Raw genomic sequence first — 27,787 nt, forward strand, 5'->3', positions numbered from 1 at the left:
TAGTAAAATATTGAAAAATGTTGGTGTTTTCTGAATTGTTTGCAATGTTTCATAATGCAGTGTTTTGGCTACAAACAGACAGAAATCTGAGCTCTTCTAATAAATGGGTTATACTGTAAACAAACCCTTGTATGGTCGACAGAGCAAATTAGTTTGTTAGTTTAGTTCTGCTGTTCGACTATTACACACAAAACGACATTAGTCTATGTCTCCATTCCCAATCCTAGTGTGCTATGCTTCGCCTGCTGCCGACATAAGCATCTGTAGAGTTGTTTACCAAAGCTACCATTGGTAAACAACTCTGTAAAGCAGACAAGTAATGACAATCTCCCCAGAGAAATCTGGAATTAATTTAGTATCCGGATCCTTGCCAAGATCAAACCAGTATCTTTCTAGTGACTGGCATTTTAAACTTGAATCATGTTTTAAAAACACCAAGTGTTCAGGTTGATGTCAGGTGACGCTCACCTTCTCTGGGTGCTCTGCCGTGGAGTCACACATCCCATTCCAGGGCTTCTGCAGGGGTCTCCATTCACCTCCCTGATTAAATGTGATCACGGTCTGCACAGAGCCATCTGTAGAGAGAAGAAAAACATCAGTAAACATGGACAGCTGTTTACAGATGTGGGTAGGTTGGAAAATAACTTAAAAGTTGAAAAGTAAGCACAAAAGTTTGAAATCTTTAAAAGTTAATATAAATGTAATTTAAAATGACATGTCTTTCCCATTAAAACATCTTTAAGGCATTAGGAAAGCATATTGTGGGAGGGAAATACAAATTTATTCTTAAATCTCTTAATATTTAAATTCAGAAAAAAGGCTGGTGTACCCATGGCAAGCACACTGGTCATGTAAACCCCCCTCAAAGAGGTGATGTTTGTGAAGTCTGTGTCTCCGCCCGTTGTGGTATACAAATGTCGTTCCAGGGATTTGGAAAACACTGTGCCCCGGTCATCAGACACAAAGATTGTACCAATACCTGAATCTGATGAAGAAAAAATAATTATAACTACACATCAGATGGTTACAAATCAGACATTTTAGGTGGGGTGTCAGGCTTTAGCCTTTAATAAATTTAATAAATTTAAATAATTGTTCATTCCGCTAAAGAATTATTAGTAACAATTTACAATAAGGTTCATTAATTAACATTAGTTAATGCATAAACTAACACGAACAAACCACGAGCAATACATTTGTTACAGTATTTATTCATCTTTGTTAATATTAGTTAATAGAAATAAAGCTTTTAATTGTTTGTTCATGTTAGTTCACACTGCATTAACTTACGTTAAAAGCACACCATGGAACTTTTTGGCCACTAGGGGGTGCTAGACATGTATTTTCACGTCTAGCGCCCCTAGAGGCCACAAGCGCCGCAGCACTGTCGCAAAGGAAAAGAAGACAACTCTTTAGGTCACAAAGTGTGCCTTCCAGCATGTCATGTGTCAGATAATATAATTTCATGGGTTTTATTTTCATCAAATGCCAAAAAAAACACATAGCTCACATTTACAAACCAGTTGTAACGGTGGTCGCTTGGTTAAGGTTTATGTTTAAAAAAAATTGCCCTAAAGGGGAATCGAACCCGGATCACCCATGTCCTAGGTCCATGACGCCACCACGGCGCCACAATGTCATGTGATATAAGTCCCTCTCTAAATTCTCCAAGTAGCTTCCAGTAAAATTCACGTTAAAAAAAGAGTGCTCAGGCGCCAGACAGGACTTATATATGCAAGCAATGCATTATAACATTACTTACTAGTACAAAAGCATGAGGACCAAGTCAGCATCAGTCAGAAACCACTCCTCCTTCTTAAGTTCACGCCAGCGAGCAAACACTGGCCCAATATAATTGATTATCGTCTTTCTTTTTATTCTGTCACTCTCCCCTTTTCTCTTTCTGGTCTCCTCCTTGGGTTTCTTTTTCTTAGTTGCTGTTTCGGCCATGACAAAAACATCAGGAAAATAAATAGTTGCGCTCTCACGTCCGATTTGAGGAAGTGGAGGAAGTGACGTATGCCGTAAAGCAGAAATTTGTAGTTTTTTGTTTTGTGCTTGGATTACTACCCGAAAAAGTTTAAAAGTACGAGTAATAGCGATACAGACCCCGTCAGGCTATGGTGGACATGTCATTCAACCTATTTTAAGTCTATGTACCATCACAAGGGTCTTGAAAATATATTATGAAGGTTGAAAAACTACAAAGTGTCACTTTAACAAGATTTTAATAAAGTATTAGTAATTGTTGAAATTAAAAATAACAAAGATTAATAAATGCTGTATAAGTGCAGTTCATTATTAGTTCATGTTAACTAATGTAGTTAACTAATGTTAACTAATGAACCTTATTGTAAAGTGTAACTGAATTATTTTATTTCATAAAATTTCCACAGTAGGGATGCACCGAATGTTCGCCAACCAAAATTATTCGGACGAAAATTTTCGGTGTTCGGCCAAATACATTTTACTGAACAATGAAGTCTTTAATGCCGTGATCATCAGATAGTAACCAGCACAGAGTAAAAGACACGCAAATGCAGCAAACATGTCGGTAAAAGCATTTTATAGTGCCTGAGAAAGACGCGAAAACATGTGGCATTACAAGTTTCATTTATTATTTGAAATCAAGACATCCTGAACACCATGCAGCGTATGAAAAAGACACGGCGGTGATCCTGGGTAACTGCTGAATGCACAAGAACAAAGAACGAGAGACTTTAGCTCTTCATCTCATGTCATAGAACGACGAAGAGCGTCAGCAGTACGTAATAAAAATTTCCTTAAACCAGTAAGTCCTACAATGACCAAACACACTTATATTAAACAAGAAATAAAATGTTTATTAACAAAAGCTTTTTGTTAGACCGGTTTGTTAATCGCTTTTTCCTCTGTCATCTCCTGTCAATCTTACCACCATCTCTCTCCCTTCGCTCGTGCTTGACCGTGCATGCAGGCACGCATCCACTGCTCAACATATAGTGCTATATAAGCATTGTTAATATAAGCATTAATATACGTTTTTTAAGGCAGCGTAATGAATAGGTTATTTGAATTTTGCACGGGAATAGAAGATCAGATTAATATCTGTTTAGCCAAGACTCATTGATGTGGTTAATGTTAATTAAACAGTTTTAACAAGTCTATCCATAGCTATATGATCAGAGAAGTGACCAGGTGTAAAAAGGCCCTATAATGACTGTTGAAATATTACAAAAATAATGTGGAAAAAATATAGTGAAAAGGACATTCTGAAAATCAAACTTGTGCATTGGTGAGAAAATTGGCCAAATAATTAGAAAAATATATCTTAAAATTTTTTCCTTTCGGTGCATCCCTAATCCACAGCTTTGCAGATCATTCTTTAATTCACACCTATACAAAAATCTGAATATTGCATAAACCATTATTTTATGGACATATTAGGAATTTAGGTTCACCTCCAGGTTCATCTACGTGCATGAAGACCATGTCATCATTTGCAGCCAGGATGGAGTAAAACTGTTCATGGCCAACAATGGGCAGCTGAGCCATGTCCCACGTCTCTCCTTGATCTACTGACACATGAATCATACGTGTGGAGCCCTGAAGAAGAAAAAAACTGTTTCTGACACCACCTGAAATCACACTAAAGTTGTCAGCTGCCACACTGTTTAGGGTTGTCATCCTCACCATAACAGAACCTCATAAATGATAGATCTGCATTGCCCTACATAGACAGCAACTCTGAATGCCACTTATGAGGACATCCGTTAAGATGTTGTTTTGCAGACATTGCCATTTTTTACAATTCGATAACAAATCAAGTGACCAGATGTCCTCGTTTTCAGGGACATTCACATTTTTTAGTGTTCTGTCCTTCATAAACCCACAACAATTTTTTAGTTCGTAGATAATAACACATAATATTTTAATGATATTTTGACCACTGAACTAGGACATTTCCCAGCTTTTCATTTAAAATAAATTCTGGGATCATATTGTGCATAAAAACTCTCAAACACATCAGCCGAGTCATGAAATAAAGCTCACCAACTCAGTCATGACTGAGGCATAAAGGAAGCGTCCACCCAGACCGAAGGAATAAATCCGGCTTCCTATAGTCTGAAACGTTCTGCCATAATCCAAAGACTTTTTCAATTCTAGCATTCCCCGGTCACCTGAGAGAGAGAGAGAGAGAGAGAGAGAGAGAGAGAGAGAGAGAGAGAGAGAGAGAGAGAGACCATAAATATCATTTCCAACATTCTCCAATTGATCTTTATGGTTGTGTTATAGAGAGACAAATGAACTCACTGCAGGATCCGTTGGGGTTGGTGGTTAAGAAAATAGTGTCATCGATTCCCCTAAAAATGACAAATGAATACAACGTAAAATCTCTTTTCTTCACTGCTCTGTTTAGAATGCTTATATAAGGAAATGTTACTTTAAAAGGTTTTCCAGAGAGTTCCCTTTAAGGTACCCCAAATGTTGCAATGATTTTTTGCAGTTACTTGCAATGAATTATCTTTGTGCATGTTTGCTGCCATACCATTTCACAAGACAAACTGTCGCATGAATCTTCCTCCAGTTGGCTCCAAAATCCTCCGACAGCCATAAGTCAAACTGAGACAAAAATGAGAAATGAGTACATCTTTAATGCCACACAGACAGTTTTGATAGTGGCTAGTCGTTGGTCTTACGTTGGTGCTGTAGACTATAAGGATGTTGCTGTTTCTGGGGTTGTAGGTTATCTGCGTTAATGGATGGAAGGGAAGCTCAGACGTCATAAAGTTGGCCCCAAAATCAACTGAACGAAATATTCTGGTAACTTTCCCATCGGTTAGATCACCTGTGAGGATTACCTGTGGGACAAGCATGCTTGATGAGCATCTTATGAAAATTTTGATATGCATATTTACTAAAGATGCATTGATACAACATTTCTCTGCAGATACTGCAAACCGATAATGTGGAGTGATGTCTGCTGATATCAATAGTTTGGTGGTTTTACTTTTTAAACTTTCTTTTAAATTAATAATAATGACACAATTTTGCAAGTATTACCTACAGAAAATTACAGTTAGTATCATTAATGTATATGTTTTTGAGGAATAAATGCAATAATACTATGTATTACATATTTTTTTTATTATCTACATTCTTTACTACTCTTTATTTACTACTCTTGCGTATAACAACGCAAACAGTGAAAAGCGCTATGGACATATAAATGTTTTTTTTTAAACGAATAAGCAGATTTTCAAAAAAAAGAAAATAAATATTCAGGTAAATAAAGAATAAGGGGGCATGCACAACAAAGCGGCTGGTTTTTAATCGTTTTCAATGAACGCGCCACGTTTTCCAAAAATGCTAGCAGTTTGCATGTTTTATCTGCGCTGAGCGCCAATGTCTGCGTTTTTGTCAGCACTTTGCGCCCAGAGTTGAAAAATGTACAAGTTCGGTTGAAATGCTCAGCTCATGAATGTCACTTTTCACTTGGCCGTCCAATCACAGTGGAGAGGGGCGGGACAAATATCACAACAACCAACCGGCGCATTGTTCAACGCCTGATAAACAAAGCTGAAGTATTATATCAAATAAAGCGCTGGCAAGTGCCCACAGTCGTTGTCTGCCTCACGTTTTTAGCCGTATTTTAATGTTTTGGTGTTCATGTTCCCTTAGGAAACACAACTTTCAAAAAAATAAAAAATAAAGCAAATGGGTGCCACAGGTGTTAAAAAGTAACCTGTAATATTAAAAATAAAGTGGAATAGTGATGCTCAAAATTAAACCAAAGAAATCAATTCCCACCTTCCCGGAATTTTCCGGACCAATCGCGATTCCGAATTCAGTCTGTATGAAGGTATTGTTAATGAGGTCGGTGATGTCCTGAAAAGTCTTTCCATAGTCTTCACTGACCAAGAAGAGAAAAAAGGAAGTTATGGATCATGTGACATAGCTGAAAAAAATAGGTTTAATTTGATCAAGCACGGGTTTGTCATAGCTAAGACAGCAATAAGGCACTGAAATATCTAAAAATATATTCTGAAGACGATCGAAGGACTTGTGGGTTTGATACGACACAGAGGTGAGTAATTTTATGATTTTCATTCTGGAGTGAACCTTCTGGACACCATCTTACCTTTTGTATAGTTTGGACTGTCCAAATCTCATGATAAAAAGAGGAACTTGGAACGTGTTGAGCACCAGTATAACCTGTATGAAAGAAGGACACAATGACTGTAAGAGGTCATATTATGGTATGTGCATGTAAAAGAGAGATTCAGGAGCTCTCTGTGCAGTGAAGCATTCACAGGGATTTAAACTGAGATACCGCAGTACACATGTCTGAGCTTGAGCACAGTCACAGTCTTTTCCTTCTGACCTCATTCATTCAGACTGCGCTTGCTCTCATTTAACTACAGTTTCTATCTCTTAAAGTCCTGTAGTTCAAGAGCATTGCATTAGCAGTGCAAAAATTGTGGGTTTGATCCCAAGGAACATACATGCTGAAAAATATTTGCTTCAAATGCCATGTAAGTTGCTTTGAATAAAAGCATCAGCCAAAAAAAACCCAGTCATAAGTTGCACAGGTATATCTGTAGCAATAGCCAACTAAACATTATATGGGTCAAAATGATCAAATATTTTTATGCCAAAAATCATTAGGATATTAAGTAAAGATCATGTTCCATAAAGATATTTTTTAAATTTCCACCGAAAAAAGTACTTATTAGTAGATTAATCACGATCAATTGCATACAAAATAAAAGTTTTTTTTACATAATATATGTGTTTACTGTGTGTAATTATCACACATGCATGTATGTATTTAAGAAACATTTACATGTATATTTAAAAATATTTAAAAAATGATATAATAATATTTAAAAATTATATTTACATTTTTCAAAGGACTTCATTTGGACAATTTTAAAGACGATTTTTACAATATTTTGTTTCCAAAAATATCAAAGCCAAATATTGTCCTAACCATAAATGAAAAGCTTATTTATTCAGCTGCCAGGTGATTTATAAATCTCAATAACATAAAATTGACCCTTATGACCCTTACGTGGTCTAGGGTCACAAATGTAATGTCCACATGAAGCAGCATTTGCAGCCAATATAATAACGTGATATTTCTCAGTTAAACTAAATATTCAGTAAAGTCTCCCAGGTTAGAGTTTTTTGCATTTAATTTGCATGACAACTTTTTTTGCAAGAAATATTTATGACTTCATCTCTTACTTCTAACAAAAGATTTTTTTGTGGTTGTACTAATTTAAGGTGCAATAAGCAATTAACAGAAACGTGCCTTAAGAGTTGAAAAGGTGTCTCAAAAGACGCCTTGTCTTTGAAAACGTTTGCACAGAGTTAACAGAAGTGCATGGGATTGCTCTTGTTGTTTTGTTGAGGCTAATGACAGATCGTTGATGTTTTATAGCTGCAGTTGACTAACATGTGAATTCAGCCTCCAGTGCTGTTGGCGCTCAGTTGTTGGTTTGAGGTTTTGTCAAGCTGAGCTCTGAACCGTCATTCAAAAATGCAGCAATTCACTTGTCCTAGTTTTGCACTGACGTGTGATCGCAGAGGTCACATTCTTGCAAGTTAGAGCATGGAGCCGACCACAGAGACCTAGGAACTAGTGGCCGTTAGACATGGTTTAAACTAACAATTACACATGTCATTGGTTGACTACTGGTTAGTCAATAACTGAGAATAGTTTGGGGCTTCAGATTGAGGCTAAGAGAAGGGATCTAACTGCAGAAGGGTGCACAATTTCAAAAAGTGCAGATATTTAAGTTGAAATGTGTGACACCTAATATTTTAATTGAAAGATGTACACATCATGCTATATATTTTGTCATAACTTTTTATCACAGAAGACAAAGACATCTCCAATGCATATAAGCTTAGTAGGTTATGTCAGCTTTACATATAAAAAAATGATATATCATGACGACACTTGATTTTACATTAACCCAATATGTCGGCACATAAGATGATCATTGGTTCTCGAGTGTCTTGTGACTGCAACTCATAATGACAACTAGTCTTGAGACTCGCTATAACCAATGATCATTTCGCATACCGGCGTGGAGCTGCCGTGCCACCATTTTAAATCTAGATTTAAATGTGACACATTAGGTACGTTTACATGCAACCAAATAATCAGTTTGGAATTGTATTGATGGCTCAATCGGATTGAAAAGCCTTCATGTATAAATTAATATGAATCATTTCCCCAAACGTATTGTTCAGTTTCAAAAGACATATATTAACGCACTGGAGTCATATGGGTGATTCTCACGAAATCCAGATTTAGAAGGTGTCCAGCATCAGAATTTTTAAAAAGCCCTTCAAGCCAATTTTTTTTGCACATATAAGATTAGGGTCTGAACTTACTATAAACATTATTTTTAGAGGATTTAAAAAATATTTCCTGTAGAATTATTTACATTTTTGAGATTATCATTATCAAAAATCATCATCATTACCGCAACATGATATTAATATAACTCATGTTTCGGTAATGAGAACTAAAAAGTTGTCTAGGTACCATGACAAACAAAATTTTAACTTTTATCTGGAGAGGAAAAATAAGAACTGCTTACCTGGTAGCCATCTTGAGTGTCACAGTCAATTTTGTCCCTTCCATCATTTTTTTTTTTTTTTTAAATGTTGCGGAGGATGAGAAAATTGGTCTTGGACACATTTATATTCCTTATTATTGTCTCTACATTTACCAATGGTCACCAAATATGACATGTTTCTTTACTGTAAATGTTTATGGTATAACATGCACTGAAGGTTTATTTTTTAGATTTTTAATTATATAAATTATATAAATCCAGTCATGGACACGTTGCGGTAATGAAATTTTCCCCTTAAAAGTGGAAAAACAACAATATTGGTTTGTATGATGTCATTTGAAATCATGTGCAAAATAGTACATAAAGAGATGTTTGTAACTGTATGCTTCTTATTTTGATACTCGTACTTTTTTTATCGAAATTTTGCGAGAATCACCCATGTGGATTCTCTTTTCTGACTTCAAAAACAAAAAACAAACAAAAGACCCGCACTATTCAATACCATTAGAGGCTAAGAAAAGCCTGGATATTATTTCATGTAACTTTAAATGTGTTTAGCTAAATTAAGCAAGTAATTTACATCGAGGATAAATGTAAGGTGAGTAAATTATAGGGTAATTTTAATTTTTCTGTGAACTTTTCCTTAAAAGCTAATTAGCATAAACCCAAAATCACAAACAATTCTATGGCCACATTAAAGGAATATTCCATTTTCTTCAAAGAAAAATCCAGATAATTTACTCACCACCATGTCATCCAAAATGTTGATGTCTTTCTTTGTTCAGTCAAGAAGAAATTATGTTTTTTGAGGAAAACATTGCAGGATTTTTCTCATTTTAATGGACTTTAATAGACACCAACAATTAACACTTAAATCAACACTTAACAGTTTTTTTCAACGGAGTTTCAAAGGACTCTAAACGATCCCAAACGAGGCATAAGGGTCTTATCTAGCAAAACGATTGTCATTTTTGACAAGAAAAATAAAAAATATACACTTTTAAAGCACAACTTCTCGTTTAGATCATGTTGTGATACGCCAACGTGACCCCACGCAATACGTCATGACGTCAAGAGGTCACAGAGGACGAACGCAAAACTCCGCCCCAGTGTTTACAAGTGTGTTGGAAGAGGACCGTTCCTACGTTGTTGTATGTCAACTGATACTAAATAATGTCTTTGTGTCAGTTTATTGTTTACAATACTCCGCAAATGTGCGTTTTATATATGTAACACGTGACCTCCCTACGTCACTACGCATTTACGTTAGGTCGCCCTGAACCGGATCTAGACAAGAAGTTGTGGTTTAAAAGTGTATATTTTTTATTTTTCTGGTCAAAAATGACAATCGTTTCGCCAGATAAGACCCGTATGCCTCGTTGGGGATCGTTTATAGTCCTTTGAAACTCTGTTGAAAAAAACTGTTACGTGTTGATTTAAGTGTTAATTGTTGGTGTCTATTAAAGTCCATTAAAATGAGAAAAATCCTGCAATGTTTTCCTCAAAAAACATAATTTCTTCTCGACTGAACAAAGAAAGACATCAACATTTTGAATGACATGGTGGTGAGTAAATTATCTGGATTTTTCTTTTAAGAAAATGGACTAATCCTTTAAGGCAAATAACGGCACAATATAAGCATTTAGTAATGTCTTCTCTTGTTCAGAAATTGACAATTCAGACACTTTAAACCCCATGTAATATTTTGCGAAAAGATGTGCAAATTTGACTCACCCCCGTTCCGTCTCCAACCCATGCCAGCGACACTGACCCACTGAGATCATTGAAGTTATACTGAAACAGAGAAACACAATGAACATCAACCTTTATTAGAAGGAACCCTGCAAGTCAACCCACCAATTGACTTTTTTGAAATCCACCACATACATGTACATCAATACTACATGTATATATTATAGTATCTTCACTGTTTGTGTGATTTCAAATCTGTTGTCTCTCTGACTGTGTCCTAGTCAGATTTGTTTTCAGTGCTCCTGTGGTGAAACTAAAAGCCGCAGGTTGTTTTTTCTCATCCACAGGGACAAGATTGTAGGCAGGAATGTCTAAAAAAAGACTTTAATGATTACAGAGAACAGCGAGCCAAACCACTTAACATAACCAAAACTAAAGCAAAATCTTGTACAAACATAAAGAACATCTTATTTGGGTACTAACAAGCGCATCTGTGGAAATGTTAGACCTTTCTCATTGCTCGATTATAAATAAATGTATTAATTATGTTATGACTTTACAAAAAGATTTCAAAGAAAGTACTGCCTCTTGAAATTAAAAATTGTGTGCCATGCCAACTAAAATGACCTGGATTAAATTATTACTTTCCATAGGCTTATGCATTGATCAGAGGAGTTAACTAAAGACATATGGACATCTCTTTAAACTTTGGTGTGGATACAATATTCTGTTATCTTAACTTTTCATTGACAGAAGAGGAAGGGTCGATGTCATGGAGCCTCTCAAGGTCATTTACATGAATGTACTACAGAACTACAGTAATAATATATAATAATGGCAAACAATAAAGATTCATAAACAAAATAAAATGTAAAACATCTGGAGTATGTTAAAGAGACACTGAAGAGATCTCCTTCTCATTTTCCTTTCCTACAGTAAGTCACCACCAGTGAAACATTCAAAAATAATCTGTGTTGATGATACCACTGAAACATGAGTATGAATAAAGCAAGTATACAAACAATAGTACATTGCGTAATCAGAAATTCCATACAAAAACTTATAAGGATAAGAGCACGTGTGTTGAGATTTATGTTTCCACAGGGAAGCGGGAACCCTGCAGGGATATGAACACAAACCACTGCTGATCCGACAGATGGCTGTACCTCTGTCATCTACCCCACACTGCTGGGGAATGTGAGTCTGTAAGAGGACAGGCCTGATGTCAGTCGAGTGTGTAACCTCCAGGAATGTGAGACCCAGATGGTGTATGGTGAGAGAGCGAGAGAGAGACCATAAAGATCCCACAAATGTCCCACATTTTTATTTGCTTCACACACCAAGAACAAGTAAGCAACTGTTGTTTAAAGTCTCCCTGTGGTGAAAATCTAGTTTTTATTAATGTTTCTATGTCTATGTGGTGTTTCTAAAGGGCACCTATGGTCCGATTCACGTTTTTACATTTCCTTAGGTGTGTAAGTGTGTAATAGTACATGTTAATTAGGGATGCACCGAAATGAAAATTCTTGGCCGAAACCGAAAACCGAAAATGAGGAAACCAAGGCCGAAAACCCGAAACCGAAACACCGAAATAAATTATTATGCCAATTATTAGTACAAATCCATTTATGGCTATCACTGTGTACTAACTTTACTAGGGGTGTGTAACAGATCACAAAACTCACGGTTCAGATCACATTACAGTTTTTGAGGCACGGATCGGATTATTTTTCAGATCAGAAAAAAGGGGTGGGGAAAATCTAATAACAAATAAAGAAATTACAAACATTTATAAAAAAGAACAAAGCTGCACATTAATAAGGGCTAACATTAGCATTAGGTACAGAAATCGAATTAAATGAGTCATAACACTGTCTTTATTGTATAAATTAAATATATTATTATTTTTAGAGCTATTTGTCTCTTTGTTAGACTTAAGTAGGTTAATTGAGGTTACTGTCTCTTTAAATAAGCAGAGACTGGTTTATGACTGTAATCTATGCATACACTTAAGACATAAACAAATGTTTTTATTATAAAAAGAATACTTTGGAGATAATTTTGTTCATATGTGCCCTGTCAATAACAGAAAGATTTTACGTTCGCTTGTTTGCGTCTCACTCGTGTGTGCACTATTGAGGGCACTTAAACGCGCGCGCACACTGAGAACGAAGGCGAATCCCAAACAGCGCAGCATAAAAACGTTACGTTGTTTTTCATTGCTTTATTCGGCACATGTATCATATGTTAATGGACTCTACAGTATGAGACACCTTTGCGCGACTCTCTCTAAAGTTTACACATCAAGAGTTCTGATCTTTGATGAGAGTACTCACTGTGATGATCACGTCTGGACCGGACACAACCGCATGTGCCTCTGTGCTTACTTTAGCGCCTTTTTGCGGTTAAATACATCCACGCCGCATACATGTACATGTTGCTTCAGACAAGCACGTGCAGGTCGCGGTTTCTGTTTGCGTCATCACAACATTTCGGCCGTATTGTTTCGGTGATAAAAGTCTTTCGGCCGAAAGCCGAAAATGCTCTTTTGGGCTATTTTCGGCCGAAAATTTTCGGTGGCCGAATATTCGGTGCATCCCTAATGTTAATGATATGCAAAAAGTACAAACCCCAAAGTAAGCAATGACGCAAGTTATTGTCTCCAACGTAACTCTTTTCTTGGACTACAACAAACGCAGGGATTGTAGGCGACATTTTACTTCCTGGAATTGGTAATGTAGACAAGACCGACATTATCATAATTCCTCCCGCTTCCGACTCACAGCCTGTAAGTTAACTCCTGTTAGCATTGCATTGTGAGCGAATCTTTCAAACATGGTAAGGAGCGTCACATTTCCAGCTGACGTCAGAAGTATTCAGGCCAGTCGCAACGTACAGATTAGCTGACCAATTTAGGGACACAGCGCTTTTCAAATCGATGAGTTTTGTACGAATTTCTTGCGTTTCAGGAAGAGAGAGAAATCTGGAGCTACAAAAATTGACGGTATGTGGAAAATAATGTGTTTTTAACCATAAACCACGCAAACATATTGTATTATATCAAATACACAAAATATTGTTGTTTTTTAGCAATGAAATGGGTTCCCTTTAACATGCTTACGACAAGCCATGTGCAAATTCATTATTCAACACCATTGAAAAAACGTGATTATGCGATCGCATGATTCAACGCATAATCAGCCAAAGTCCGCATATTTATGCGGGGTCGCATTTTTCCAAATACGCCGCACTTTCGCAGCATAAATTGCAGATTTCTGTGCGCAAAATATGCGGGGCTTGCATGGTTTCATAATCCCCACATTTTCGTAGCAAAAATCACATATATCTTAGCAGAATGTTGAACATTTTTGCATTTACTTCACAAAGGCGCAGCCATGGGAACGTTATAATGTGACGTGATTATGTGACGTGAATCATCGAAAAGCTGCAAACAGTTTTTGCAAGTTCCCGCAGTTTTTGCAATTTCATCACATAAAATTGCATAAATATCCCTCATACTCCATCACATTTTTAAGAAAATGTGCCGCAACGTGCGTTGTCTTGGAATGATTGCTGAGCATTTTCTCCATAAAATTAAAGTTTTCTAAACTTTTATCTTATTTCCGGGGGTTTGAAATCGCCTCGGCTTCCTACGTCACAAACATGTAAACAATCACATTAACACAGCTGAACGAGTCGATCAGTAGTTACTTCGAGCCATAGATATTATGTATGGATGCCGCATAGACAGTGACGGCCGATGACTTCTTTTCTGAGGGGTGCGAATTCAAAATATGTGTTCTGAGTGTCATGTGTATTGTTCGTCATGTCAAAATGTGTTCATTGTTTCATGTGAACCTATGTGCATCATGTGTCTTGTCAAAATAGATGCCTGCTGCACACGCGTCGAAAGGGTTTATGATTGCAAACACTGACTTTCTACCACCACCTATACATCTTGAGAACAGATTTGAAATATTTATGAATATGAGTGAGGAATCCCCAAATGTGATAAAAGTGATTGAACACCGATCAAATCAGCCAGCAGCTAACACTGATGCTAACCGCCGCTCAAGATCGAGCAGACAGCGGCACTCAGCGCAGAGCGCATCCGAGCCCAGAACTCTGATATTGGGCGACTCACTTATCAGAAACATTAGCAACAGGGACTCAACTACGTGCTGCCTTCCACAAGCAACTGTTTCTGATGTAAACAGGGAACTTCAAAACATTCTGATGAAACATAAGACTGTAAATCGAGTTGTCATTCATGTGGGGAAGAATGATATTCACAAAGAGCAATCTGAACTCCTTAAGAGGGATTTCAACAAACTTTTTGAAACACTCAGAACAGTGAAAGTTGAGCCGTTCATTAGTGGACCACTTCCAGCTAGAGGAACAAATAGGTTTTCACGGTTGCTTGGACTTAATACATGGCTGCAAAAAACCTGCAACATTAAGGGACTGAACTTTATCAACAACTTCAATCTTTTCTGGAGTCAGAGACAACTATTTAAACAGGATGGCATCCACCCAAACAGACTGGGTGCAAGAGTGCTAAAGGACAATATCTATTTCTCCCTTCATCATCCTTCATCAGTGTGTGCCAATACACTCAACCTGAATGGCACACACACCTGGACAGAGTATGAATGACCACAGGACTTCTTTTCAGCACCTGAATGGACATGACGTCGACATATCCCACAAGGACAGAGATAACACCATGCAGCCAAAACAACCACTGCTCATGGACACAATCTCAGCTGAGTCCTGCCCACAGAGCTCACCACAGTCAGACTGTGTCAGATTAGAACGGCTCCAAGATTCAGCACCCAAGGACGACTTTCTGGAAAACAGCCAGGGAAACCAGGACAACATATCACAGCCTCCGGTCACATCAGAGCAACAGGACTCCTTACTAGATATGTCATTCCTCTCTCCAGCATCCCCGCTTTTGACCTTCTCCGGAAAAATGGAGGAACTGGTTTATGCTGGAACTAAACTATCCCACTCTATTGCTGCGAGCCCCCAGCTTTCGACCAGAAAACGGCAAGCCCCACAACCACCAAAACCAGTGGGCCCAGTTCCCCCTTCTCGTCCTGTGAGAGCTCTTCGTTCTTAGACAAAACGCCAAGACACACACCCTCCTCCATCTGCTGTAGGTGAACCTAAAACAACTGATAACGGCTCTCAGTGATGTGTGTCGAGTTTCTGCTATGAAAATACTAATACTTTCAATTGTATACATAAAAAGCAGGAACTCAGTGTGCCTATATCTTTCTCTATTTCTGTTTTAGTACATGATAGAAAGCCTAAGGCTGTATCAAACAGTGTGGCAAATCAATCTAATCTGCTGCCTGTGACATATCAAACTAAGATCTCTGTTAGAGAAAAAATTAGTACTGTTAAGTTAGCACTTTTAAACATCTGTTCACTTAAAAATAAATCCCTTCTAGTCAGCGACTTAATAACCACAAACAACCTGGATTTTATGTTTCTAAATGAAACATGGCTAGAAGAAAGCTACAGTGCAACAGTCCTTAATGAAACAGCCCCTTCTAACTTTACTTTTATGAGTGTCTGCAGAACTGCTAGGAGAGGTGGATGTGTAGCTGCTCTTTTTAAAGATGTCTATCAATGTAAGCAAGTGTCATTTGGGAATTACCCGTCTTTTGAAAATCTAGGTATTGTGTTGAAAGGTACCCCACGCATTCTACTTATTATTATTTACAGGCCCCCAACATACTCTCCAGCATTTGTTGAGGACTTTACAGAACTGTTATCAATGATTTCCTCAGAGTTTGACTGTTTTGCTATTCCTGGAGATTTTAACATTCACATAGATAAGCCAGAAAGCATTATGGCAAAAGATGTCACAGCTGTTTTAAACACGTTTGATCTGACTCAACATGTACATGGACCCACACACAATCGTGGACACACTCTAGATTTAATTATCAGTAAGGGTGTAAACATTTCATCAATTGTTATTAAGGATGTAGCACTGTCTGATCATTTCTGTATTTTTTTGATATATTAATCTCCCCTACTATTGAAACTAAATCTGTGTCTGTCAAAAAGAGATGCTTAAATGAGAACACCAGTGTGCTATTTATGAAGGCTATATCTTTAACACCAAGCATATCTGCAGACTCTGTTGATTTTCTCCTTGATTCCTTTAATTCGAAAGTTAAGAGTGCAATCGATGATATTGCTCCTGTAAAAGTCAGGAAGAAGAATGGCAGGCAAAAATCACCTTGGAGAAACTCAACAGAGGTGCATAATATGAAGAGACAATGCAGAAAAGCTGAGCGCATGTGGCGGAAGACAAAACTTGTAGTCCATTATAATGTCTATAAAGACAGCCTTCGTGCTTTCAGTGTGGAACTAGGCAAAGCTAGACAGACTTTCTTTTCAAATATTATAAACAGCAACATAAATAACACACGCACTCTTTTTGCTACTATAGAGAGACTAACAAACCCCCCAAGTCACATTCCTAGTGAAATGCTCTCAGACAGCAAATGCAGTGAGTTTGCTAACTTCTTCTCTGAGAAAATCAATAATATCAGAAAGGTGATCAGCACATCCTTGAGCTGCGCCGGGGTCAGACAAGTCAGACCACAATATCAGAAAGTGGTCACGATGTCTGATTTCGAAGCAGTTGATGGTAAAATTCTGGAAGAAACAGTACAGCATCTTAAAACATCAACCTGCGCCCTTGACACACTCCCAACATCTTTTTTCAAAAGTGTCTTTAACTGTTTAGAAGCAGATCTCCTAGAAGTGGTAAATTCATCACTTATCTCTGGGACTTTTCCAAAGTCCCTTAAAACTGCAGTTGTTAAGCCCCTCCTGAAAAAGAGCAACCTGGATAACACTGTGTTGAGCAACTACAGACCAATCTCAAATCTTCCTTTCATAGGCAAGATCATTGAAAAAGTTGTTTTCAATCAGCTGAACAAATTCTTAATTTCTAATGGTTACTTTGACATTTTTCAATCTGGTTTCCGACCGCACCACAGTACAGAGACAGTGCTCATAAAGATAATAAATGATATTCGCCTCAATACTAGAGCCCGACCGATATGCATTTTTTTGGGCCGATGCCGATACAGATATTAGGGAGTAAAAAAAGGCCGATAACGATATATCGGCCGATATTCTTTATGTGTATATTATAGTACAGTACACATATACTACAGTATATTATACTACAGCAGGCTACTGTACATATAATACACTATATACATTAACAGAATATACTATATAGAAATACTTTTTTTGCAATGATCACTCACAAATGTGGTGATCAAACACTTAAAATGACGTGACAAAGATATGTAATATAGGCAGGTGTGTTTTACAAGTTAACAATAAACTTTATTATCCAAAATGATTCTGATATAAGTGCACAAAACAGTAAACTTGACTTATTATAAATAACTTTAAAACACAAACAAAACAAAATACATATAACTTAAATGATTGTCAGTTTTGACGAGAATAATGTTATATTGGGCTTATTTTGAAAATGGAAACTTACAAAGTCATTGTTTATTAGCTTTACAATAAGTTATGTACTTCACAAATTAATTAGAAATTTACCGTTAAGACGACAATGCTTGACTTGCTGACAACATAATGATGTAGGCTTATGTTTAATGTACTGCACAACGTTTTTATAACACGAACCCACAGTGTTCTGCCGGTACTTTAAACTTTTATAAAACTTAGCGTCTGCTCTCCGCCTCTTTAATTAAGCGAGGGTGTAAAGTTGCGCGAGCTTATTTAATCAATTGCTTTGAAATGAACATGTTCAGGAACAGCACAAGCAGCTGTACTCCCACAGACTGCGCGGCAGTTAAAGCGCGTCCTTTCTCCGCCTCGCGTCATTTCTTCCGCTTGCGTTTTAAACAACTCGCAAGTGGACAAAAGAGACGGATTAAAAACACCAAATGTAAACCGGAATGTGTCTTTCTCGCTCACTTATAATCCAATCGACCAAAGCGCGTCTTAATACCAGGTGTAAAATGTTGTGAAGAAACCGCGTGGCTGCCTCCACCTGAACTGAGAGACTGACTGAAGTGAAGGGGGGTTGGCTTGGCTGGTGTCACTACAGTGAGTGACCTGGGTCACCATTAGCAACCAGTAGGGCGCACTCTGCTGGACAAACAAGTGCTTACATCTTTCAAAAGCATTTAATGTCTTTTGTAAGGAACGTTCATATCGGCTTCATATCTGCGGCTTATACGCCGATACAGATATATCTGCGACAGGCTCATATCGGCCGATAAAATCGGCAAAACGATAAATCGGTCGGGCTCTACTCAATACAGACACAGGCAAACTATCAGTGCTGGTGCTACTCGACCTCAGTGCTGCTTTTGACACTGTCGATCACAATATACTTCTTGACCGGCTGGAAAACTGGGTCGGGTTTTCTGGGATGGTCCTAAAATGGTTCAGGTCATACTTAGAAGGGAGAGGTTATTATGTAAGTATAGGTGGCCATAAAGGCTCAATTCTAGCGCCACTCCTGTTCAACCTGTATATGCTCGCACTAAGCCAAACAATGAGAGAGAACGTCTCGGTTACGGATGTAACCCTCGTTCCCTGAAGGAGGGAACGGAGACGTCACGTCGTGACCGACGAATTGGGAACTCGCTTAGAGAGACCAATCTGCTTCGAATACTACTAAAACGCCAATGAACTTGGCATTGAGATATTTGCATAATGCTGGCGCCGCCCCGCCAGGTGCGTATATAAGCAGCAGGTGCAAATAGGGAAATTAGCTTCTTTTTCGCTGAGAAAGCCGGAAAGTGTGACCGGCCGTAACAGCAGGTGGCAGCACCTGTGGCGACGGGACGTGACGTCTCCGTTCCCTCCTTCAGGGAACGAGGGTTACATCCGTAACCGAGACGTTCCCTTTCAGTCGGTCACTACGACGTCACGTCGTGACCGACGAATTGGGAATCCCTACCAAAACGCCACTAGGGGCTGACCTCTTCCAGTGACTGCGTAAAAGCCCTCCGGTTCCACTTAAGGAGGAGGAGATAGGTTTTAAGGCAGAAGGCCGGGCACTAGATGTTCCATAACCCCACAGTAGTGCCAGCGACTGGGAAGCGCCCTACCTGAGCGGCATAGGAACGCTGCGGAAGCCCCCGCCCCTCTTAAGGGCTAATGGTGGGCGAAAGTCAACCGTAGTTGAGGAATAAAGACAGCCGTGGCTGTGTAAGCAAAGCAGTGCTCTGCTAAGGGAAACGTGGGCTGGTAGGATTAACCCCACGGAAAAATACTCACAAAGGAACCCGTTGGGACACAATGTGGAGCCCGAGCCAGACACGTAGGTTCGCGAGGATACAGCTAGTGAAAGGCTGACAGCCAATGCTCCGCAACAAAGGCTGCCAAGGCAGCGGAGGAAGAGCAATTCAAACCATTACGCATTTTTGCTCTGAAGGCCTTCCATACTGACACAGTTATGAAGCATCAGTTGGAGGCTGCAAGCCGACCTGCGAGTCTGCTCTCCGTGCCCTCCCTGGTGAGGAAAGAACACGAGAGGATACAGGCTCGATACGAACACTGTAAAATCTAATGAACGTATTAGGTGTCGCCCAACCAGCAGCTCTACAGATGTCTGTTAGCGTGGAACCACGAGCTAGAGCCCAAGATGAGGCAACGCTCCGTGTGGAGTGCGCTCTCAAATTAAAGGGGCAAGGAATACCCTGAAGATTATAAGCCAGGGCGATAGTATCAACTATCCAATGAGACATCCTCTGCTTAGTGACAGCTTTCCCTTTCTGCTGGCCACCATAACAAACAAAGAGCTGGTCTGAGGTCCTGAGGCTTTGCGTGCGATCCACGTAGAGTCGCAGTGCGCGTAAGGGGCACAACAAAGCCATGGTTGGGTCTGCGTCCTCCGGGGGCAGCACTTGCAAGCTCACCACCTTATCTCTGAAGGGAGTGGTGGGAACTTTGGGCACGTAGCCTGGTCTGGGTCTCAGTGAGACAGCAGGACCAAACTAAAAGCACGACTCGTCAACAGAGAATGCATGTAAATCCCCTACTCTCTTCATGGAGGCCAATGCTATCAGGGTCAGAGTTTTCATTGATAAAAACATCAGACTCGTAGACTGCAGAGGCTCAAAAGGGAGACCTGAAGGCTTCAGCACCATGGACAGGTCTCAGGAGGAAAGAGGGAGGGCGCGAGGGGTTTAGCCTGCGAGCGCCTCTTAAATGTAATAATTAAATCATGCTGGCCAACTGATCTGCCGTTGATAAGAGAGTGATGAGCAGAAATAGCGGCGATATCAACTTTAATGGCGGAGGGACAGCCTACCATCTAACCTATGTTAAAGATATAAAAGCACAATGTTAATGGGCATTCTCTGGGGTCCTCGCGTTGCGAAGAGCACCGGGTGACGAAAAAGGTTTCTTTAAGCGCGTAAGCCCGTCTTGTGGACGGTGCTCGAACCGCGTCGATGGTGTTAGATACCGCTTGCGATAAATCACCTAAACCTTGCGCGCGCTCAACGACCATACATGGAAATCCCACAGGTCGGGGCGCGGGTGCCATAATGTGCCCCTTCCTTGAGAAAGAAGTTTTTCCTCAGGGGAAATCGTCAGGGAGGGGCTGTCGCGAGGAGCATTAACTCTGAAAACCAATTCCTGGTAGTCCAGTACGGGGCGACTAATAAAAGGCTCTCCTCGTCCTGCCTGACTTTGCACAGTGTCTGCGCAATAAAGCTCACTGGAAGGAATGCGTATTTACGCACCCCCCGCGGCCAGCTGTGTGCCAACGCATCCACGCCGAGGCTGCCCTCGGTTAGTGAATAAAATAGGCGACAGTGGGTATCGTCCGGCGACGCAAACAGATCTATCTACGCACAACCGAACTTCTTCCAAATTAGCTGGACCGTCTGGAGGTGGAGTCGCCATTCGCCGGGGGCGCAGCTCGGGAAGCGCGTCTGCCGCTGTATTGAGCGAACCCGGGATGTAAATGGCACGAAGGGACCTCAGATGCTTCTGACTCCAAAGGAGGAGATGACGAGCGAGATGCGACAGGTGACGAGAGCGCAAAACCGCCTTAACGGTAAATAACGCAACAGTCGCAATGTTATTGGTGTCGGCTAATACATCCTTCCCTCGCATCTCCATAGCGGAGCGTACAAGTCCCAGATATACAGCGCACCGCTCGCGGCAGTTGGGGTGCTATGCACACCCCTGAGACTGCAAGCCCGTCATACGTGGCTGATCATCCCGTGCTGAGGGCATTGCAATATACAGAATGCCAGGAGACCCCTCAGGGGCATATCTTCTATCGGAAATGCCGGGTCTACCACGGGGAAAAATTTAAATGACACGCAGGTGCAATGTTTACACGGTGTATGTCGGTGTGCCACGCTCTCCTCGAGACTCGATCGTAAGCCAACGCTGAAGCGGTCTCATATGAAGCAGCTCGGGCGGCGTCACAGTCGCAGCATGCTGTCATATGTCCAGGAGCTTCTGAAATTGTTTCAGAGGGACCGCGTACTTCCCTCGAATTAAACCGAGGCAAGTCAGAACTGACTGGTTGCGCGCTCTTGTTAAACACGCCAATTAGTCGATCGAGTCTTATTTCCATACTGAGAAAAAGGATCCTCTGCACGGGGCAAAGTTGCTCTTTCCCAGTCGACCTGAAGACTTAAACGAGCGAGATGCCAAAGCATTAACTCTCTGTGTTCGCACACGTCTGCCAAGAACGGGCTATTATAAGTCGACGTAGAAAAAAGCAGAATGCGAACAACGCTCTCTCTCTGACATTTTAATGCCGTGACTAGCACATGGAGACACGGAGAGAGAGAGACAGCTCGAATGGTGTACTTCGTATTAATATGCCCACCCCACGACGCAGAGCGAAAAACGGTCTAAAGCGAGGGGAGATGGACACATAAAGTACACGTCTACAGGTCTAAGGCTGCAAACCGATCTGAATATTGAAATACGAGCCTCGGCGTTATCATCCAAAAAGAACACCTTCGTAGAGCCGGTGCGTAAATCAAATCGGTCGTAACCCGCCGCGTATTTTGGGTACTATGAGATAAAGGCTGGAAAAACCCTATCATCATCATCTCGGTAAGAGGGACCGGCTCGAACATCCTTCGCCAACAGGATATCGACTTTTGCACGCAGTACATGTGCATCGGACGCTTTCACTACAGTGAAACGAAAGCCCGAATTTTGGGGTGTGCCGGATTCGTAACCGAGGCGGATCGTGCGTAAAACCCAACGAAACGGGCTGGGAACTGAAGCCAAGCACCCAGGCACCGTACGAGGAGAAATAACGACACTACCGAAGTACCCGCGGTGGGGCAGCGAAGCGAGACAGGTGGGACTGCCGGTGCGTCTGCTGTGACAGCATAAACATCTACAGTATGTGTGTGTGACACTGACCTGAGCCCGCTGAGGGTGACGGTCGTCTGGTCTCCTCTGCGGAGAGCGCAGACTCCGATAAGGGTGCTGGTGGTCCGGTCTCCTCAGCGGAGAGCTCGGACTCCTCAGGTCACCCGCTGGCGATAGAGGAGAGGTAGGGTGAGCTGGTGTGTGCCCGCTCACGGCTCTCTCGATCCTCTGGAGACCTGGAGAGGGAAGAGGAATGCACTCTATGTGTGGTTAGTGGGTACCGGCTAAACAGCCGGTGGAACATATGCAAACCAAGGATTTTCCACCCGACCCTCTATCGGGGGAAGGAGCTCCATCTCCTGAAGAGTGATCCTCTGCCAATCCGGGTCGCCCTTCACTGGCCACTTAAACTCCCGATTTTCACGGGAAGCGGCTAAGCGGGCGGGGCGAGCTGCTGACGACCGGTTCCCCTGCGCTGCCGAGATGGGGTCCGAGGAGGGGAACGGAGGTGGTCGCCGCAGGACGCCGACGGCGAGAGGCAGACTGAGGAGCCGGCGTGGTGGACCAAGGGCAGCTCTGTTCCGCCGGGGCATGACCTAGGAGATCGCCTCAGTCTGTGCAGCGGAGCTGTACGACTCCCCTGGCTCGCCGAAGAGGCCGGTCTGTGAGACAGGAGCATTCAAGTTGTTCTCGTCTGCGTCCGTCATGTCAGCCAGACACAGCCAAAGGTGGCGATCTTGAACCACTGAGGTGGACATCGCACGACTGAAGGTCGCGGCCTCCCTGGTAAATCCTTTGTGAGCCTGCAGCAACGTTATTACGTGCAGGGCTGAAGCCGCCTCTCCGGCATGCCTGATGGGCAGCGTCCGTAACCGGACGACTGTCTACAAACACGGGAGGGAAGGGTTGGGTGGTCCCTCCAGGAACGCATCCCGCTCCACTGAAGGGGTCCCCGCCCTTAGCGGCTCCGTTGGTGAGGGAGGTGAGGGGTGAAAGCTGAACGGCCGGACGGCCGCAAATCACGTCAGCTCTTCGTGCCGTCGGGGAAGAAAGGCACAAGAGGAGAGGACCGAGAGGCCCGAGCAGCTCCGAAGTACCAATCATGTGGGCGGGACGGTTCGGGCGGAGAGGGGTTAACCTTTGCAACTCTACCGTCTCCGCCGCTCGCGGGCACGGCCGCCATCTCCGGAACGACTCTGCCTCGGAGGAAAAATGGACACCCCTCTGATGCTGCAGAAGTGACGGGACCAGAAGGAGGTCCAATGGATTCGGCAGACATCGTAGAACACGACTCTGCAGTCTCCACCGGAGCCTCAACCGGCTGAGGATGAGAAGGCCGGTAGGTGGAGGACGCATCCTCCGTCCTACTCAGCGTAGTGACGCGAAGGGCGCCCTGCGAGCGCTTGACAGCCGCACCATGGCGGCGTCAGCACTGCAAAGGCGCGGACAGCGTTCCCGTAGAAACGACAGTCGTCTCCGCAATCCAAGAGGGTTATGCTCTCACAGAGAGAACAGAAACTCTCCACGAACGCAGCCCCGGAGTGCTCAATGCCTGAGCACGAAGACAGCGCTCGTGACCGTCACTGGAACCCTTATACTTCTCGCATCCAAGATCGCACGGGCGAAAAGCTATCCTGAAAAGGACGCTGATCCCCGCATATACGAGAGAGTGGCTGCCTTTAACAAGGCACAAAGCTCTCTCGTATCACTCTTTTAGGGAAATTCACTCAGATGCTTAGTTGATGAGCGCACAGGAAGGCAACGCACACACTAAACTCAAAACAATAAACAGATGTAGAGCCGTGGAATAAGCGAAGCGTCCGCTGTGATACTGCTAGTTCAACCAACTTCAGCAATCAAATCCCAACAGAGTAAAGTAGCTTCTCAGTAGCAGATACTGCCGGCTTTCGAAGCGAATAAAAGCTAATTTCCCTATTTGTACCTGCTGCTTATATACGCACCTGGCGGGGCGGCGCCAGCATTATGCAAATATCTCAATGCCAAGTTCATTGGCGTTTTAGTAGTATTCGAAGCAGATTGGTCTCTCTAAGCGAGTTCCCAATTCGTCGGTCACGACGTGACGTCGTAGTGACCGACTGAAAGGGAACCAAATTGCCTATCACAGTTATGCAGATGACACTCAGATCTACTTAGCTCTATCCCCTAACGACTACAGCCCCATTGACTCCCTGTGCAAATGCATTGATGAAGTTAACAGTTGGATGTGCCAAAACTTTCTTCAGTTAAACAAAGAGAAAACTGAAGTCATTGCGTTTGGAAACAAAGACGAAGTTCTCAAGGTGAATGCATACCTTGACGCTAGGGGTCAAACAACTAAAAATCAAGTCAGGAATCTTGGTGTGATTCTGGAGTCTGACCTTAGTTTCAGTAGTCATGTCAAAGCAAAAACTAAATCAGCATATTATCATCTCAAAAATATTGCAAGAATTAGATGCTTTGTTTCCAGACAAGACTTGTCTGAAGAGAAACTTGTGCATGCTTTCATCACCAGCAGGGTGGATTATTGTAATGGCCTCCTCACTGGCCTTCCCAAAAGGACCATTAGACAGCTTCAGCTCATTCAGAACGCTGCTGCCAGGATTCTGAGCAGAAGCAGAAAATATGAACATATCACACCAGTCCTCAGGTCTCTACACTGGCTACCAGTTAAATTTAGGATTGATTTTAAAGTATTATTAATGGTATATAAATGACTCAATGGACTAGGACCTCAATACATTGCTGATATGCTCATTGAATATAAACCCAACAGATCACTCAGATCATTAGGATCACATCAGCTAGAAATACCAAGGGTTCACTCAAAGCAAGGAGAGTCAGCTTTTAGCTATTATGGCAGTCGCAGCTGGAACCAGCTTCCAGAAGAGATCAGATGTGCTCCAACAGTAGTCACATTCAAATCCAGACTCAAAACACATCTGTTTAGTAGGGGTGGGCAAAAAAATCGATTCTTAGATGAATCGCGATTCGGACGTGGGCCGATTCTGAATCGATTCACAAATGTCAAGAATCGATTCTTATATGTTAGTTTACAAAATAACGTCACGTTATCAGAACCAAAAGGCGGAACTCAACTGGGGGAGCGGTGATGCACACGGACAACTTAAGAGAGCGCGCCCTGCAAGAGCGCATAGCGGAGCTTACAAGAGCAGAAGAGAAAGAACACTTTAAATGCTTGTAGGACTATACTGCATATATTTCTACATTGAATTTAGGGCTGTCACCATTACTCTATTCTTTTTGAGGAGTTTTAAAAAAAATCCTTGAGTACATGTCGAGTACTCCTTAAAATAGCGGAGATGCGGTTTAGTGAAACAAACAGTATCAGAAGCATACAAATCAGCGCTACGCTGCCTCTCTCTCCCTCTCGTTTGCTCGCTCACACACACCGTGCGTGTGAATCAGCAACTGCGTGAGGCAAGAATGCGCATCCATGTGAATTTTGGAAGTTAAAGACGACTGAGCTGCAGTGGCATGGCAAAACATATTTGAGAAGAAAGGCGCAGCAACTCAAAAAGACCTGCATGTTTCACAATTACTCCAAAAGACCATAATTTTGCGCGTGGAGCAGCAGTTGTGCGATCTACCGGCATTGCCTTTGCGATCAACGTATTGGACACCCCTGCCCTAAACCATCCACAGACTGTTTAAATATAACATGAATATACTTCTGTAAAAATATGCACATAGTTTGTTATTCAGTCGCTGGGTGCGCTGCATTATATAAATACAGTAATACTGCCAATCACTGTGTATAATGATGATGATTAGACGCTTAACGTTCGTGGAAGTTAATGCCGGTTAACATATAGAATTAATATGTCACGTTAAATTAATATTTTTACTGGTTTTAATGTCTTACAACAGAAACAGGACATGTATGTATATAAGAAAGACATTATTTATCCCTAGTTGCATTAAAGTACAGTATATGACAGTTCAGAGACTAGCAAAAGCGCAAACATTAACCTGGCTTTGAAAGCAAATGCAACGTAATGACGTCACAGATATGCAAATTAGTACGTCAAGAATCGATTCTGAATTGAATCGGGACCCTAAGAATCGATTCTGAATCGATTCATGAGGGTCCAAGCGATTCCCACCCCCACTGTTTAGCTATGCATTTACTGAATGAGCACTATGCTGCGTCCGAACTGATGCACTATATCTTATATGCACTATTTTAATTATTTTTATTTCTCTTGCTTTTATTCTTATCTTTAACTGTTTTATACTTTTATTCCTGTTTTATTCTTTTTCACACATTTAAACAATTTTTATTATAATCACATTTATTTTATTTTAATTGATATTTTAAATTCATGTATCTTTGATTTTTTGTTTTCTCATTTCTATGTAAAGCACTTTGAATGACCTCTGAGTATGAAATGTGCTATACAAATAAACTTGCCTTGCCTTGCCTTGATAAAAGAGACGCTCAAATTCACAAAATACTTGCAAGACAATAACTTACCCCTAAACGCTGATAACACATGAGATTATCTCTCATGTGAGCATCTCTTTTCGAAGCTTCTGCTTTTAGGACAGTGAAAACAGCGATATAGAGATAAGTAAATTGTGTGAAAAATACTTTAAAAAAAAAAAAATACAAGGCTCTTTGTCAGACTGCATGGTTCCATTTAAAATCTTTGGCACCTTAATTTTTAAGAGTGCAACTTATATTAAAATGATTTTTTTGGCCATAGGCAGAATATGTGCGTCATACAAATGCACCATCATTGCATTTTTTTCCCAAAGAGGCCTTAACATCAACACTTTCTATGCTTTACATCCCTTCTGCATTTCTGTCATTCCACCAGAGCGCCCGGTGATTAAAGGCCGTGTCAGAAAACACAGTTTCTCACTTCTACCCAATGATGACACCGTTTTACAATTTTCACATGGTTTTCTTTAAAAACCACCAATGCTAGGCTCAATCCCCGCTGCAGTGGTTTCCAAGCCTGATGGAAATGTGCACTTGCACAATCCAAAGTGTGAATAAAAGTTTCCATGTTACAAGCCCAGCTTAGGACTTCATCTGATGTAACCCACCTAAAAACAGGACCATATCCGTATTCCAAGAACAAGTTCCTTTCCACAATTCCTATTCCAGA

General features: G+C 41.2%; 1 protein-coding gene across 1 annotated transcript in view; it reads right to left on the reverse strand.

Annotated features, from left to right (window-relative positions):
• The window catches only part of sort1a (sortilin 1a), a 42,114-nt gene that overhangs the window by 8,174 nt on the left and 6,153 nt on the right, over positions 1–27,787 (reverse strand). The window contains exons 2-11 of the mRNA XM_065240952.2: positions 10,311–10,370; positions 6,122–6,195; positions 5,791–5,893; positions 4,680–4,841; positions 4,529–4,602; positions 4,294–4,343; positions 4,033–4,160; positions 3,441–3,585; positions 830–985; positions 469–575 (exon numbers count right to left, since the gene is read on the reverse strand). Of these exons, the coding sequence (XP_065097024.1) occupies positions 469–575; positions 830–985; positions 3,441–3,585; positions 4,033–4,160; positions 4,294–4,343; positions 4,529–4,602; positions 4,680–4,841; positions 5,791–5,893; positions 6,122–6,195; positions 10,311–10,370 (1,059 nt within the window). The remainder of the gene's footprint in view (positions 1–468; positions 576–829; positions 986–3,440; positions 3,586–4,032; positions 4,161–4,293; positions 4,344–4,528; positions 4,603–4,679; positions 4,842–5,790; positions 5,894–6,121; positions 6,196–10,310; positions 10,371–27,787) is intronic.

This window comes from Paramisgurnus dabryanus, chromosome 14 (genome assembly GCF_030506205.2).
Source record: "Paramisgurnus dabryanus chromosome 14, PD_genome_1.1, whole genome shotgun sequence".
Classification (NCBI taxonomy): domain Eukaryota; kingdom Metazoa; phylum Chordata; class Actinopteri; order Cypriniformes; family Cobitidae; genus Paramisgurnus; species Paramisgurnus dabryanus.